We start from the raw sequence: 14,765 nt of genomic DNA, 5'->3' as shown, positions 1-14,765 counted from the left end.
GAGTGGTTTGTCGAAATTATGTAATCAATATATGCAGTACATACCATTGTATTTTCTCCGTATTGCGACCGTATCAATGTGAAATAAACATTTGTTAAAATAGGTAGTACGGAGGCGGTGTTTGTGAGCATGCGTCTGTGTAAAACAATAGGATCTAACCGGTATTACTATCATTTGATGAGGAATACCAGAGGATTACCACTGACCAAACGCTTCTTTCAAAAAGGCCGTAAGAATACCGTAGCGATGCCGTCTTATTTTAAACACGGCCGGTTTAGTGCATTACGCTTGTATTTAAACCTGGTAGGACTACGGGATTGCATATAAAGCGCCTGCATATGAATATACCTTTTTCCAAAGGCGGCTTCTTTAAACAGGTTGTACGCTAACCGTACTCTACATAGTGCAACATCCGTGCGGCTCCGATCACACCCCGATTTCCGCCATTGTAGTTCTTAGGTCGTGCGATATCGTCATAGACTACGGTCTGCATACCATTAATGAATTAAACACAAAAAAAAAAAAAAATATCGTCGAGAGTGAACACAACAGCCGGCCAACCGTCGGCCGGAAATGTCTGCGGGGAGGTCGAGACCAGTAACGCCGCACCCGACCCTAACGATACCAACCCGCCATCCGCGCGCACACAAATCGCGGCCGGACTGTCGGAAGGGGTTGTTGTTGCTGCAACCCAATGCCGCTGGCTCATCTTAGCTGCTGGAAAGAAAGAAGCCGTTATATATCTATGTCGAAGCACAGTCCGAGAGAAGACTGCTCGAGGGGTGGCGGGTGGGTAGACATCCTTCAGGCATGCTCTTATTGGGTAGTAGGCAGTCAGTGCGGCGCTCGTCGTAACCAACACCCCATCCCTCCCCAGCCTGTGAGATGCGCTCTCTTCCACCCCCGCCGACACACCGCCGCCGCATGTAGACAGAAAGACGCCCGTAAGAAAAACTCCGCGCTCGTCCGCGGCCTCTACGTCTACCGACCACCGCCCACCGTCCCATGCACCGAAACAGAACTCACCACAACACAACCTGGCCCTCCGCGCAAACACTACGCGGCGTGAGAATGTGGCTCGAGCGCAGATGTTCATGGCTGGAGGGCGTCTAGCTATGTTGCGTGGGAGGTGGGGGGGGTGGGGGAGTGCGGTGGGGGTGTCGGGAGCTGTTTGCCGTGGTAAGGTGATGAGTCAGCCCTTGATGCAGGCTGGACCGTGCGTGAACGTGGTGAAAACCCCGCATCATCGCGCCCTGCAGCTCAGCACAGCCCGGTTTGAAACTCACCTACCTACCCGCTGTCGCACACAGACCCACAGATCGTACCTGCAGGAGCCTGAGACATTCCTCGCGTGAGCCGCGGGGCTTGCATATGAGACAGGACGTGGGTATGGGGGGTTAGTCGCTTGTGCTGAGAGGGGATCTTTCAAGCGGCTACAAGGGCGCCGGGGCTGTACATACAAGCCGGAGTATCTGTGGGGAAATTCAAAAGGCCTGGGATGTCATTGCTTGTGGCCCCGAGCTGGTGGTAGGTATCCGGCCAACCAACCCCCCCCCCCCGATGCACTCACACCCCAAGCGCCGCCCCGCGAGCAATCAGCCCGAACAAGCGGACCAGCAACAACAGCGGGCATGGAGAAAACGGGAGAAGGACCCTCTTTTCTTTTACAGCCCCACCAACCAGGCATAGAACTCTATCCTTGGCGCCAAGGCATCACGCCCGCGGCGCCCGGGACGGGTCGCGGGGAAGGTATGGATAGAGGGGCCCGCAGGAGGAGGAGCACCGGGAGAGAAGGAGGGGTAGGAGAATCAAGCGGAGTAGGCTGACGACGACACAGCTTCATCACACACTTTTCGTCGCCCGGGCGCCTCACAGGGTTCCGTAGGGCCTGCAACATAGCCGAGTGGCCATGGGTGGGCCCTCTAACTGCCACTATTGAGCTCTTCCGCCTCGCGTCTGAGGGCGTGGGGCGGGATGGCCCGAAATATGTATGCCCTTCTTCCCCTCCGAGTGGGCCTCTCTTTGCCGCGCATAGCTCACCGTATTGACCCTCCTGGCGCGTACCACCGGCCCGGACCCTTCTTTGCGAGTCTCAAACCTGCTCCGCGATGCGACAGAAGATGGCCGGTGGACGGTAGAGTTACCGCTTGAGCCGTGTCGGAGGGGTATTGAGATAGTGCTGAGGAACCGATCAGGGAGCAGAAAGACTCGGCGGCATAGTGCGAAGAAGCGGGCGAGGGATTAGGCTGAAGGAGATACGGAATATCCCGAGGCGGAGAAGGAGGAGGCGGAGAGGGTAGAACAGAGGGCAGTTAAGCGGACAAGGGTTCTCAACAGCTCTGGCTCGCATGGGGAGGCTGTGAGCGACAGGGAGACGCAGGAGGAGCTGGGAATAAGGAGCGTGCAGGGAAAGGAAGCAGTGCGGGGGTCCTCAGGCTCTCACAACCTCCGGCTCGATACGCTATATTTGAATCCTCTATGGTCTCCCGTATTGCACCTCGGTCGGTTCTGGCTGCATTAGCTTGTGTCATCTATTATATAGCGCGTCGGATGGGGTATGAAGTAATCAATCAAAGTGTCGGACGGGGTACATGGCTGCTGATAACCCTAACCCTGCCAACGAGTGACCAATGATGATGACATTGGATCGAGTGATCTCGCATGAGTGGGTGATAGTGGGTGATGAAAGAGGCGAGTGATGGAGCGTGAATGGGAGGCGGGCGAGTGATTGGGCATGAGTACCTGGTGACGGCTGGTAATTGATGTAGCCCGTGCTGTGCGCGTGCGATTTTGGACATTTATGGCGGGTACTAGGGATTATCCGGCGGTCGCGGAGGGGATGGGGGGGGGAGGCTTATGTGTGGCAGGAGGGTATGTGGGGTGTGTTGTGTGGGGTTTCCGGGGATGCGCGGTGCAGAAGCATACGTTTAGACTTTCTGGAGAAAGGTACGTGGCCAGGAGGATAACGCGGTGTAAAGAGCCCCCGGGCGCGGCGACGGGCGGTGGCGAGTGATCTGGTTGTTAGTTGTGCTTGTGAGGTCACTTTCAACTCGAATCCCTCTTCGGGGGTGTGCACGAAGATATAAACCGAAAAGAGGGCCAGGACGCGGCGGTCGTGCGGTTGTTCCGAAGATTGGAGTACCTTTACTCGGCGGGGTGCGAGGTTCCTAGCGCCTCCGCCGCCGGCGTGGTTGGGGTTTCACAGCTAGGTGGCGATGGGGAATGTGTGTGCTTTGGGGGAACACTCGCTGCGTGCGGGAGTGCTCTGCCACAGCTCTTTCTCTCTCTTCTCCTTTCCCCTCCCCTTGGGTTTGTATCATGTATGAACATAACGTGGCGTACGTATACACCTAACAAGAAACATACCGGAACCCGCCGACGTACACGTAACCATCCCCCACCCCCCCACCGACAACGCAGCCACTCATCCCGTACCTCACTGGCAGCGGGAATATAGCATACTCTACCACCCACATTGCGCGCAACAAGAGCAGCCAAGAAATCCCATCTCGTAGCCCACACTGTCGGCATGACAGAATTCCCCGATGCGCTAGCGTGTTTCTCCGCCGGGCGGCGAGTTACCCGCTCTTCGTACTATCTGCGGGCGCCCGCGTTAGCCGGGCGACGCCGTGGCAACGTGGCCCCAGCCCAAGTCAGCTGTTGTGAGGTAACCTTGCTCTCCGGAGGGAGTAGCGCGTTCGCGCCACGGTTGGGTTTGGCGCGGGGGTGTTGGGGTTGAATCTGTTGATTATGGTCAATCGTTGCTATGTTGTCCCCCGTAGTACACCGGCCCGGGTGTTTGTATTAAACTACAAAAATAAACCACATAGTTGTTTACTCTAAACCACACTTCACCAAGCAAAGATGTATTATATTTACTAATATACTGTATTTAAAAAACGGGTGAGGCGAGCTTTAAACCATAATCAAACTACACATAAACAACTTTAAACCATAGACAAACAATATATAAACTACACATAAACAACTTTAAACCATAAACAAACAATATATAAACCACACATAAACAACTTTAAACCACGTATTTGGCCATTATTTTAGGCGAGTTGATTTTTTTTGTGGTTTAAACAAACCATTTTTGATACTACTTAAACAACGCTTCGGTCAAATATATTCGAAATAGAATAATATTATGGATTATTAATTAGTTAATTAATACATGCTATTAAATACTGATTAATATATTGAATCGCAGATATGAATACCCAAACACCATCCTTGCTTATCCAAACGCTTGTATGATCTACCCAAACAATACCGCTGCTTAACCAAGCGCTTGTGTACCAACTAACTCCGTAAACGTATAAAATGAATATGTATCGCTTCCCATTTCATCCCGACGAACTCCGTAAACCTATGAAAGAAATATCTATTGCTTTCAATTGCATATTGTATTAGTAATTATATTCTGTTAGGGTGTATACTCGGGTTCAACTGACATAAAAGAAAAGAAACTGTTCGGACATTTTGACAGTTTGTATTGGATAGTGCGTCAACCCGAAGATATTGATGGTAAATCATTTAGAGCTAGAGCGTGAAGTTAGCCTGTAGTTCTTTGATCGTTTTTTTAGCCGCTATTAACTGAATAACCTGTTCTTTCTCAGCTTGGATAGCGGCAGTTTCTGATGCTTTCCCGCTGGGTTTAACAGCCCTCCCTGCTCTTGTGATCTTCTGTGTAGATATGTCTGAGTTGGGAGATATCGACGCCTCAGATTGTGTAGCGGACATTGGCTCAGTTACGGATGCAGAGCTCGGGAGTGGATTCTTCCTGGGACGCCCAGGTCTGCGCTTTATTGGCTCCTCTGATGCGTTTAAAACAACTTGCGGCGTGTTGGTTTTGCGTTTTCGTGCAAATCTTCCTGGTATGGGTTGAGTACTGGCTCCAATGAGGTCCTCAAGGTCCGGGAGAGAATTTGATACCTGAGAGTGAGACTCATTTCTCACAGCTGTTACTGTCTTCTTCCGAGGCTTATTGACAGGTGTCTTGATGGCCGGGGGTTTGTCCAAGCGTAATGTACCGGGGATTGACTTTGTCTGATGCACCGTTAGTATTGTTTATCGAGCGACGGTTAACCATACCTTTTTTTTCTGTCCCTTTTCCATATCATCGCGCCACAACTGTGGGTTTACTGGTAACTCGTCCTATTTCAGTTGGTTAGGGGTAGTAAACGCAATTTAGCTTTCTCACGCACCGTGTCCTCGGTATCAGATTGAAACCATGTATCATCCGCTAGTTTAACAAGTACACCTCCTTTCCCGCATATGTCAAGGAGCATTCCGTATTCCTCTGCCAAAGATATAGCTCTCCACACAAGACTTTTCCTTTGTCCAATAGCCGGTCGGTATAACGCAATAGTGTCATCACCCCAAGGAAGAACCTTGGAAACGGCTTTCTTGAAACCCTCAAAGTCGGTAGTTAACAGGAGTTTGATAGGCTGATGCCCAGCAATATAGATGGGAAACTGCTGAGATACCATCTCTTTATCTTCAGGCTTCGATTGATGTCCGTATGATTCCTGGGGATAACTATCTGGTATCTCGGGTGTATCTAAAATCATTAACATATGTCATTCAAGTTATCGGGTGACGTACCTGTTCGATCTATTCTGTCATATTGACTTGACATGCCCCCTAGTATAGGACTAATTGGCATAACTGCCGAACTATCCGTAATCGGTTTTGGCTGTTCACTAAGAGCCACGCGATCTTTTACACCTCGTGGTGTCGGTGCTACAATAAGATTATTCCGATTGCGTATTGAGGGACGCGTTGTGGACTCCATTTTATCGAGGTGTGGAACAGCTAGATTGGCACTCTTAGGAATCGTCCCGGGAGCCTTTGACCTATGCACAGGTCCCTGTGTATCCTCATCCGACAGATCCTCAACTACTCGACGACCCCTCCTACCGCTGCTAGTAGTAGTACTCAAAGTTGGGGGGTGAGCATTTTTTTTCTGCAGAGCGCGATGTCTGGCCTTTTCATTCCGTACTTTATCCAAGCATATTGCGTGCATCAAATCTTTGGTTAATGATTGCCTCCAATAGTCACCATACTGCGCCTGCATCTCAGGTGTTACCACTTTGATGAGTTTGTAAAGAATTCCTGAATGAAAATTATCAAAGCGCTTGTTAAGGGGTTGGTTACGCCTGGAACACAAAACCTTAAGAAAGTCACGATGCTCCCTGATAGCGGTCGCATCTGTGGGGTCCACACGCATCCGACGTGCCATTCCCGCACGATCTTTGTAGCCCCCATGTTTCTTCTTTGGTGCTAATTCGGGCTCGTTACCTGTCAAATCCTGTTCAACAGGTGTGACTGCCCATCTCCGAGGTGCTTTTGTAGGGGTTTCGGTCTCGCCATCACTGTTAGAGGTTGGGAAATCCAATCGGGTATATTTCGCGGGACGAATCTTTTCTGCAGGTTGAGATGAAGCCACCTGAGAGAACGCTTGTGACTCCTCCAAATCTTCCACATCTCCCACCTCTGAGGATCCTTGGGGCACCTGCGACTCTTGCATATCTGTACCTGCTGATTTGTCAATTCCAGATCTCATCACGCTGGTGGGTGAATTTTCGCAATTGTATGAAATGACGTACCCTTCTGCTGCTCCCAAAGCTTTTCCGCGAGCTTAAGCTGTTCTCTTATGAATGCATCACGGTCAGCCATGTTGATTTTTGTGTTCTCAGTGTAGATTGGATGGAAATGTTGGGAGCGGATAAAAGATGATTCGGTAGTTGAGAAGATACGAGAAGAAGATGGAGATGGAGAGGGAGAGGGAGATGGCTAGTTGGAGACAAGGTGCATGCGTGATGGGATGGAGATGGTTGGAGATGGTAAGAGAAACAGGGTGAAGGGGGGTGTTATTGCTAGAGGTCAGGGAATAGAAGAATTTTCGCTCTAGCCAAACTATATTTGGTTAGTTTATCGGTCAGCCTAGTCCTATAAAATGATAGTGCGGTGGACTAACCACGTCAAGATATAAAAATACAATATTATGAAAATAAACATGTATATCGAAGTGTGATATACTGTCGGTCGCCTTTTTTTATAAGACCTATGAGTTCCAAAATATTTTCCGCAGAGATCACAATTTTTGTTCCAAGTCCTGATCGGTAGAGGAGCCTTGAGTTTCCGTCTCTATGTACGGTAAACTGCTGAACATATGCTAAATATAGTATACGTGACTCGCTTTCTGGCCTCTGGGGAACGTTGTCGATGACTTCCGACTCATTTTGTGAATCAAAATCAACTGTAAAGAAGAACAAAACCTCGCCAAACGAGACATTGACTGAGCCATCCGCCAGAGTCATATTATACATGATCATAGAAGAATTTCTTGTAGAATTCACCCTTCTCATCTGAGAAGATGTGACACACCATTTCTCAACAGTGTTTTCCAGAAATGATGGTGTGTAAGAGGACCATTTCATACATTTCATCGGTAGATTCTCCAATGCTATTTGATGATCGAATATCTCGACGGAGTTTTGTTCTGAGGGAGAGACCCCCAACGTGAGTAAAGAGACATCATGTTGTAACTGAAAGTAGCCTTTAAGTGCCCGCCGTTGCCAATTACTTAAAACATGGGGCTTTGTGGGCCGGTGGAAGGTTGAAAAAGATGCATGTTGTATATCTTTTGAGTATTGATTTGCAGAAGCTTTGTCAAGCCGCTTTGTAAATAGGCGATGCAACAATATGTTTCCATCTTCATCCTCGTACTGTCCGCTTCCATCTGCTACATCATCCTCATTTGAAATCTTTGGTAAAACATATGGTAAATGATTGCGTCTTTCGTTCAAAACCATGGTTATAGCCATGTTCCGGTTTGCAGAGACCTTTGATTTTGCTGTAGCAGCTATCATGCCACATACACGTTCCATTGGCCACTGCCAATAGACAAACATAGGCCCTGCCCACCGTATTCCATTGGCAACGTGTAAGGCTTGATGGAATACGGGTAGACATGCTGGTAACCTCTCCCATTTCTGGCCATAGTACCACCGCTCATAGTATTCTATGAAGCGAGTAATGCGTGATTCTACCACGTTGATCTCAGCAAGGGTCAGTTCGTTCTTATAGCAAAGCTGTACGGCATCAATGATATTGATAAATTCCGAATAATCCTCTTCTGGCAAATTATCTTTGAGATATATGGGTGCAAGAAGAAAAGCAAATGTTTTCCATTCTGCAGCCTTGAAATGATGACAATGCTCTGTAAAGTCCCTGATAGGGTCACCAAATAACGCTGGAAAACTTGGCGCGCTGGCTAACATATCTCTGCCAATGTCCTCCCAGATATCCGGGGGTATGTTATACAAATCCCGTGTTTTGTGAAACTTTTTCATTGAGGGCTTTGCAGGAGCGGAGTCTTGATCATCCTGGCCAGCAGCATGTATCTGAGCCGTAGCTATATCTGAAAAGAATTTTCCCCGCCAGTGCTCTACTAAGTCTGGGATAATATTTTCCCACCAAAGATGCATGGCGTCGGGCGGGAAACTGCGAGGTAGGTCTATAGAGGAGAGCTGATAAAGGCAGGACAGGCCTTTAATGCCATATTTCTTTGCGACATTATCGTCTCCGGTTTGGACCACATGGGCAGCGATCTTGCGCGTCTGATCGTCATTACGCATTGGTAGTTGAGAGGGTTCATACGTTTTCCATTGTTGTGGTTGAGAGGAGTTGAGGGGAGGTTTCAATGGGCAATAGATACCGCGGTTATGGATGCCTTGTATATAACAATATGGGCAGTAACATGTGGTCCTATTACCTTTGAAGTTCATCAACTTCTCTCTCCCAGGCATGTCCGCTCCGATAACACAAATATGAGCTCTCAACGTAAAACGTTTCTGACGTGAGCTATTCCATACGCCGGGTATGCCTCTTTCCATCTGTAAAAACTCTTGAACCAAAGGAAACATGAAAGAGTCGATATCCTTTGGGTTATTGGGTCCCGGTATGAATCCAATAAGCAACATATTCCGGTGTTTGAAACGAATAGCCGGAGGTAGGTTCAGGTTGATCAGTAGGATAGGCCAAATACTGAAGTTTCGCCTAAACTTAAATACCTTAACGCCATCAGTACTGAGCATAAATCCAATGTCTGTATCGTCGGGAAATAGCCCCTTTTCTTTAAGGTTTAAAAACAGCTCAGCAGACCAGAAATCAGAAACTAACTCCTTGCCCCGGTCCCTCTCCACCTGATAGCGGTACTGAGTCATCAAAGCCACTCTCTTGGGGTTTGAGTAAGCCAATCGGAGTCTGTGGAGTACCGGTATATGACTATGAGTTGCATAAGGAATTTTGGTTTGGGGTTTCCACCGCGGATGATCGCAATGCATATGCTTATCGAGGTAAGGGTACATAGCAAACGACATGTGTGATTTAGGGCAGCAATCATATTGAATATCCTTGACCCCTGTTCTTTTCGCCATTCGGCTTCAAATGGTTCGATAGTCAATCAATTTGGTGTTAACACTCGAGAATAGCTCGCGAGTGTCTCGTGACGCCTCCCTAGATATTTTGTGTTTTAGGGAAATATCGTCCAGCGCTATCGATATCATTTCCTGATCGGTCAAAGGTTCACCAAATGGCTCAATATAATCAAAGTCATCATGTGGATTAGATGACAATAAACCGTCGTCACTTTCATCGTCTGTTGATAGATATTGGATATCTGGATCATCTACTGACCCAAGATCCACAAAGCCTCGCCAGATTTGACCTATGTCAGAGTTATCAGAGTCCGAGCCAGATGTAGCATCAGCTTCCTCAAAGTCAAGAGGTTCCAATGAATCGCTTTCATCAGAACCAGAGTCAATAGAATCAATAGTATCAACCATTTGTAGGTCAACCCCATTAAGCTCATTATTCTCAGATACATCTGATTCAGATTGTGAATATGGAGCATGTGAATTTGGTACAAGCAAATGTACGATGCCACTGCCAGTCTCTTCATTGGATCATCCAACGTTAACAGGTTGAGTCAAACAACATATAGGTATCCGATTCATACCTGACAATGAATGATTTTCAGTAAGAGGCGACACGTGCACCTGAGCTCGGGGCGAAGCCACCGGTGATACATAATCTTGATTCGGGGGTGTCTCTGAACTTGATCGAGGCGAAGGATCGGGGCTGGAAGACCGTAGTTCAAGACTGGGAGAGCGAAGTTCGGGATCAGGCAGGTGTAAATCGGGGGTATCTGAGCGACGTAGTTCAGGACTGGGGGAGCGCCTTTGGGCATGTCTTTGAGTAGCTTCGCGTGTAGCATGAAAGACATCCGACGCTTTGAGAGCCATATGACGTCTCCAAGACCTCCTGGACACAACTTCATGAACGGTACCCCCAAACATAGAACAATCGCACTGCATTTTGAATGGGGCCATAATGAAGGACAGATGATGTCGAAGGCGTTTGATGAGGCCTATGGTGTTGATAACCAATGGTTTTGGATCGATGAGCGTGAGGTGCATGCAGGTTCAGAAGAGACGAGACGGTAGTTTATGCGCATGGTTGATAAGTGCACCCAGCTATGTGGACCCTAACCCTGAGCAGCTTTGATAGAGCTAAGAGCTCTAAGTCCTGAACTGAGCTCGAGCTCAACACCCCACCACACAGTTCATCAACACACATTTCCAACGACAATCAAAAAAACATCTGTGATGATGGAGGCGGAGGAAGAAGGGAAAGAGGAGGGGACGATTGCGGTTCTTTTGGGAATAGAGACTGCACAGGTCATGATACTTGTTGAACCGATGACACCAATCTTGGTTCCTGAGTCTGGTACAGTTCGAATCGTGTGTAAGTATAATCAGTCACAACTTGTATCCATATTGAGAACTCTTACTGACACGGGTACCTCAGATGTCTCGGAGTCACTGCTATTCGGATGCAGACCTCGTGTTGGACTATCATACTGGATCATCAGGTTACGATCCACCGAAAACGTTCCAACCATCGGCGCTCAGCCAAGAAGATACTACACTGCGGACTCACCGTACTGTGGCTGGGTCAGGCGCCGTGATAATGAGGAAATCATGCACTACTTGCGCAATGGGAGAAGAGTTCGTGGAGTTGTCGCTGAAACAGAAGCATTTCGGTGGATGAACGTTCAGTGTTACTGGGGCGAGTTGGATTGGCATGTTCATGATATTAACAATTGTATGGAGTGCTAAAAGATGATGAAATAAAATAATCCAACATTGGTTCCTGAAATATATACGCAAATGAGGTGTGGTTTATATATATAATTTAGTTTACTCACAACACGTGGTGTATTTAAACTATGGGGTATATGTAAACTATGGGGTTTATGTAAACTACATTAGTAATATATATACATACATATTTATATATAGCTAGCTAGCTAGCTAGGGCGCAACCGAGAGAGGTGTGGTTTAGTTAAACCATTTTCGTGGTTTAGGCAAATAGTATCGTGTTACAGGAAACACAAACACTGCTCCTAAGTCAAGGAATAAGGATAATACGAGTGATGGGGTGTGATGCGAGTACGGTCGGGTAACGAGGGAACAAGCATAGAAAGGTACCGAGGGGTGTGGGGGCACCGGGTGCAACCACACTAGTATTAGGCTGTTGTGAGGGCACGCTTACTATTGGGTGTCTCACCCGGAACGGAATAGAAGCGGGGCTTATGGCTGCAGGCCATTCTACTTAAGGAAGTAGCTCTAGGACAATAGCCTGATACAGCTCGGTTACTGGCAATTGCAGGGGTTTATGGTTACGTGTCGGAATTAGAATGAAGGAACGGAACTATGCGGGGGCGCTTTTCTATTGAGGTTATCTTCGGGTTGATTGTCTTATTCTATTATTGTTATCTCATTAGTATTAGAAAGCGGGCCTTGGCATAGGTTCCAATATGTATAAATAGGGAAGGGTTCCGCCTCGTCTTAGTGGCATCATCAGTCACTCAGCGAGCGGAATCCGGTTTACAATATTACAAGTTTAAAAGCTACAGAACTATCGCTTAGCATTGGCATTTCCCCAAACACTATATTGTACCTTATCCACTACTCTATTATTTTATCGATCGCATATTATCAACGTCCCGATAAGACAACTACTTGCTTAGACCAATACTTGAGAGTATTTTGTTTGTGGCGGATAGTCACCGTGCGCTCAAGTAAAAGAATAAGAAAGTAGTCTATTAGAAGGACTCTTTGATACCGTATGCATCCCCAAGTAGCAACAGCAGCTATCAACAACTTTACTTGCACTACCTCTTTTGTCGTTCGCAGAGGCAGTGCCGAACACCTCTATTGCGGATACCTTGAGTACGCCGGGTTTTTTGCCGAAGCAGGTACTACTTGCACGTTCGAAGAACACGACCCGGAGATCCTCAACTATCCCGAACTGTTCCCCATTAAAGTCACCCTCAGTCAGCAATCCCACGGATTAGCTCACTCCGTCCCTTGGTTCGTCGTTCAACCCTGGTGCAGAAGACAGCCACAACTCAGAATCGAGCAACTTAGCGATGTCAAGGGGTCATCAGCAACAAATGGAAGAAGACTACAACATGGAGAGCTCGATCACCGTGAGAGATCGAGGTATAGTCGAGACCCAGGCGAGACAGCGCCACAGGAGGGATCTGGACATGCCGATCAGCGACCTCTTCAGATGGACTCAGCCGGCCGAATCCTATGGCCAACCCCGCTCCCGCAGGCAAGGGGACTATCGAGATTATTCCCCGTACAAAACGCCAATCAGAGAGAGATCTTCTATTCCGAGGCCCTCGGTCCCCAGAGTAACGGACGAAGACGAGGATACGGATATGGACGTAGAGGAACGCCGTATCGAGCACCCCTTTGGAGAAATCATCGGGCAGGAAATCGAACGGAGAGGAGCCCCAGTGGTTCAGCAGCTGAGCCACGGACTTGGAGACCTCACTGTGAGCGTCCAAGACCTCCCCGCAATCAGGGAAATTACTCGGCAGCACACTGCGCAGCTTACCCAGCAGCACGAGGAGCAGACCAGACTCATCCGCGAGTTGCAGATGAAGTTCAACCAGGACCAAAAAGAACGGGAGCGTCGCGAAGGGATTATCCTCGCGCAAGTGCGGGCAGAAACAGCCGCAACTACTACGAATCTCGGTCAAGTCTTAGAACAGATCGTCAACACTACTAGGGTCCACCAACAGCGACAGGAAGAGCAGGCTCAGCATATAACCATGCTGGCTGATTGGATCCAAAAACTACCAAAGGAAGGACCAGCCCAAGTCCCAGAAGGCGTGGAAGCCACACTGGCACAATTAGAAAGGACCATGCAGCAGCAGGCCTCACTGGTAGATGGGTTCTCCGGAACAAAGACTGCTCTAGAGGAAATGATGGAGCAGATGAAGGAAACAGCCCGTAAAACGGCTGAGGAATGACCACTGGCCCCAGTAACAGGAGGCGGCGGATTAGGCCCACCTCCCCAACCACCCCCCAAGAAACCACCAGTCGCCCCTCCAGCTGGCTCCGAATCCAGTGAAGACCTCGAAGACCAAAGCCTAGCACCAAGAAGCGACCCTAAGCATAGCAGCCAACAAGGGAAGCAAGGAGGTCAAGGAGCACAAGGTGGGGGTAACGGGAATGGCAATAAGGGAGGTAACGCCCCGGAAGCACCAGGATCATCCCCATCGGATTCCTCAGATTCGGAAGGCGAACACCGCAAGCGGCTGGAACGTAAGAAACGAAGGCACGAAAGGAGGCGCCAACGAGAGCGAGAACTCTCGCACCCCCCTCGCGCCACCATAGGTGATGCACCCAAAAAAGCCAACATTCCCTTCTCCGGAAGAGCCGATCAAGACGTAAGACTCTGGATCGATCAGATCGAAATCCTAATCAGTCTCCAGAAAAAGGTCCAATGGGATAACGGCACTAAGATTATGTGGGCATCCCTCGAGTTTACCGGTAGCGCGGCGAACTTTTGGCGGAATTTTACGGAGAGGTTAGCTGTGGATAGCAGTATCGGAACCTGGGAATGGTTCAAGCAAGAACTCCGTACTCAATATGGCAACCGCACGAGTCAGGAACAGGCCAAGCAGAAGATGGACAGACTCCGGCAAACTGGTCCAATCGATGACTACATCAACGAGATGCAGAACCTAGAATGGGACGCACGAGTTGAACCAGTTGTCATGAGATCCATGATCCTACCAGGAACAAACTCCTCGCTGGAACAACGGCTCTCCAATGCGATTGAGGAGCCTAATGATTTCGTGGACTGGTTAGCCTGGGTACGAAAAGTCGGACGCAAGGACCACGAGGTGAAGGCTCGGAAAGAAATCCTGCGAGGTAAAGACCCTGTGAAACCTCGCGAGGAAAAAACGGAACGGCGGAAATCGCGCAATAATGCAAATCCTCGGAAGACCTTCCCCGCATCAGCCAACAACTCCAAGACCTCGGATGACTTAGGTGTTACCAAGGAAGAGAAGGAGAAATAGCAGAAGGAAGGAAAGTGCTTCCGTTGTGGTAGACATAACCACTTCGTGAAGGATTGCGTGGCGACGAGCAAGGTCAGGTTAACGAACCTGAAGAGGAAAGAGCCTCCTTCCGGGAGGAAGGACCATGGAAGGGAGGGGGATAAGAAACGGAAATTGGGGCCACAAAATGAGGCATTTAGGGCAAGGATTATGAATTTGGAGGACTAAATTGATTGGGTATTTCTAGTTATGCGGTGTTTTATTCTATGTTGGGTTATGGTTTTTATCTTTTGGGAAAAAGACTTTTCTAAGGGATCGGATTATG

At 48.6% G+C, this 14,765-nt stretch overlaps 4 protein-coding genes across 4 annotated transcripts; 1 reads left to right on the top strand and 3 right to left on the bottom strand.

Annotated features, from left to right (window-relative positions):
• Window positions 1-4,542: 4,542 nt before the first annotated feature.
• On the bottom strand, window positions 4,543-6,687 carry H6S33_007166 (uncharacterized protein; the record flags this gene model as incomplete). Its single annotated transcript, XM_044838518.1, has 6 exons — window positions 4,543-4,548; window positions 4,612-5,055; window positions 5,101-5,163; window positions 5,214-5,569; window positions 5,614-6,546; window positions 6,618-6,687. The coding sequence occupies 6 exons, from the start codon at window positions 6,685-6,687 to the stop codon at window positions 4,543-4,545; spliced, it is 1,872 nt and encodes a 623-aa protein (XP_044689330.1).
• Window positions 6,688-7,105: 418 nt separating this feature from the next.
• H6S33_007165 (uncharacterized protein) lies at window positions 7,106-9,239 on the bottom strand (the record flags this gene model as incomplete). Its single annotated transcript, XM_044838517.1, has 2 exons — window positions 7,106-7,143; window positions 7,202-9,239. 2 exons carry the CDS (start codon window positions 9,237-9,239, stop codon window positions 7,106-7,108), a joined length of 2,076 nt encoding a protein of 691 aa, XP_044689329.1.
• A 219-nt stretch (window positions 9,240-9,458) lies between these two features.
• On the bottom strand, window positions 9,459-10,406 carry H6S33_007164 (uncharacterized protein; the record flags this gene model as incomplete). The annotated part of the gene is made up of 2 exons (XM_044838516.1): window positions 9,459-9,970; window positions 10,034-10,406. The coding sequence occupies 2 exons, from the start codon at window positions 10,404-10,406 to the stop codon at window positions 9,459-9,461; spliced, it is 885 nt and encodes a 294-aa protein (XP_044689328.1).
• A 276-nt stretch (window positions 10,407-10,682) lies between these two features.
• On the top strand, window positions 10,683-11,195 carry H6S33_007163 (uncharacterized protein; the record flags this gene model as incomplete). The annotated part of the gene is made up of 2 exons (XM_044838515.1): window positions 10,683-10,821; window positions 10,885-11,195. 2 exons carry the CDS (start codon window positions 10,683-10,685, stop codon window positions 11,193-11,195), a joined length of 450 nt encoding a protein of 149 aa, XP_044689327.1.
• Between the last annotated feature and the right edge of the window lie 3,570 nt (window positions 11,196-14,765).

Source organism: Morchella sextelata (genome assembly GCF_020137385.1).
Source record: "Morchella sextelata strain SCLS chromosome Unknown scls_22, whole genome shotgun sequence".
Taxonomy (NCBI): Eukaryota; Fungi; Ascomycota; class Pezizomycetes; order Pezizales; family Morchellaceae; genus Morchella; species Morchella sextelata.
Note: the sequence above shows the minus strand (reverse complement) of the source record. Positions and strands in the feature narration are given on the sequence as shown.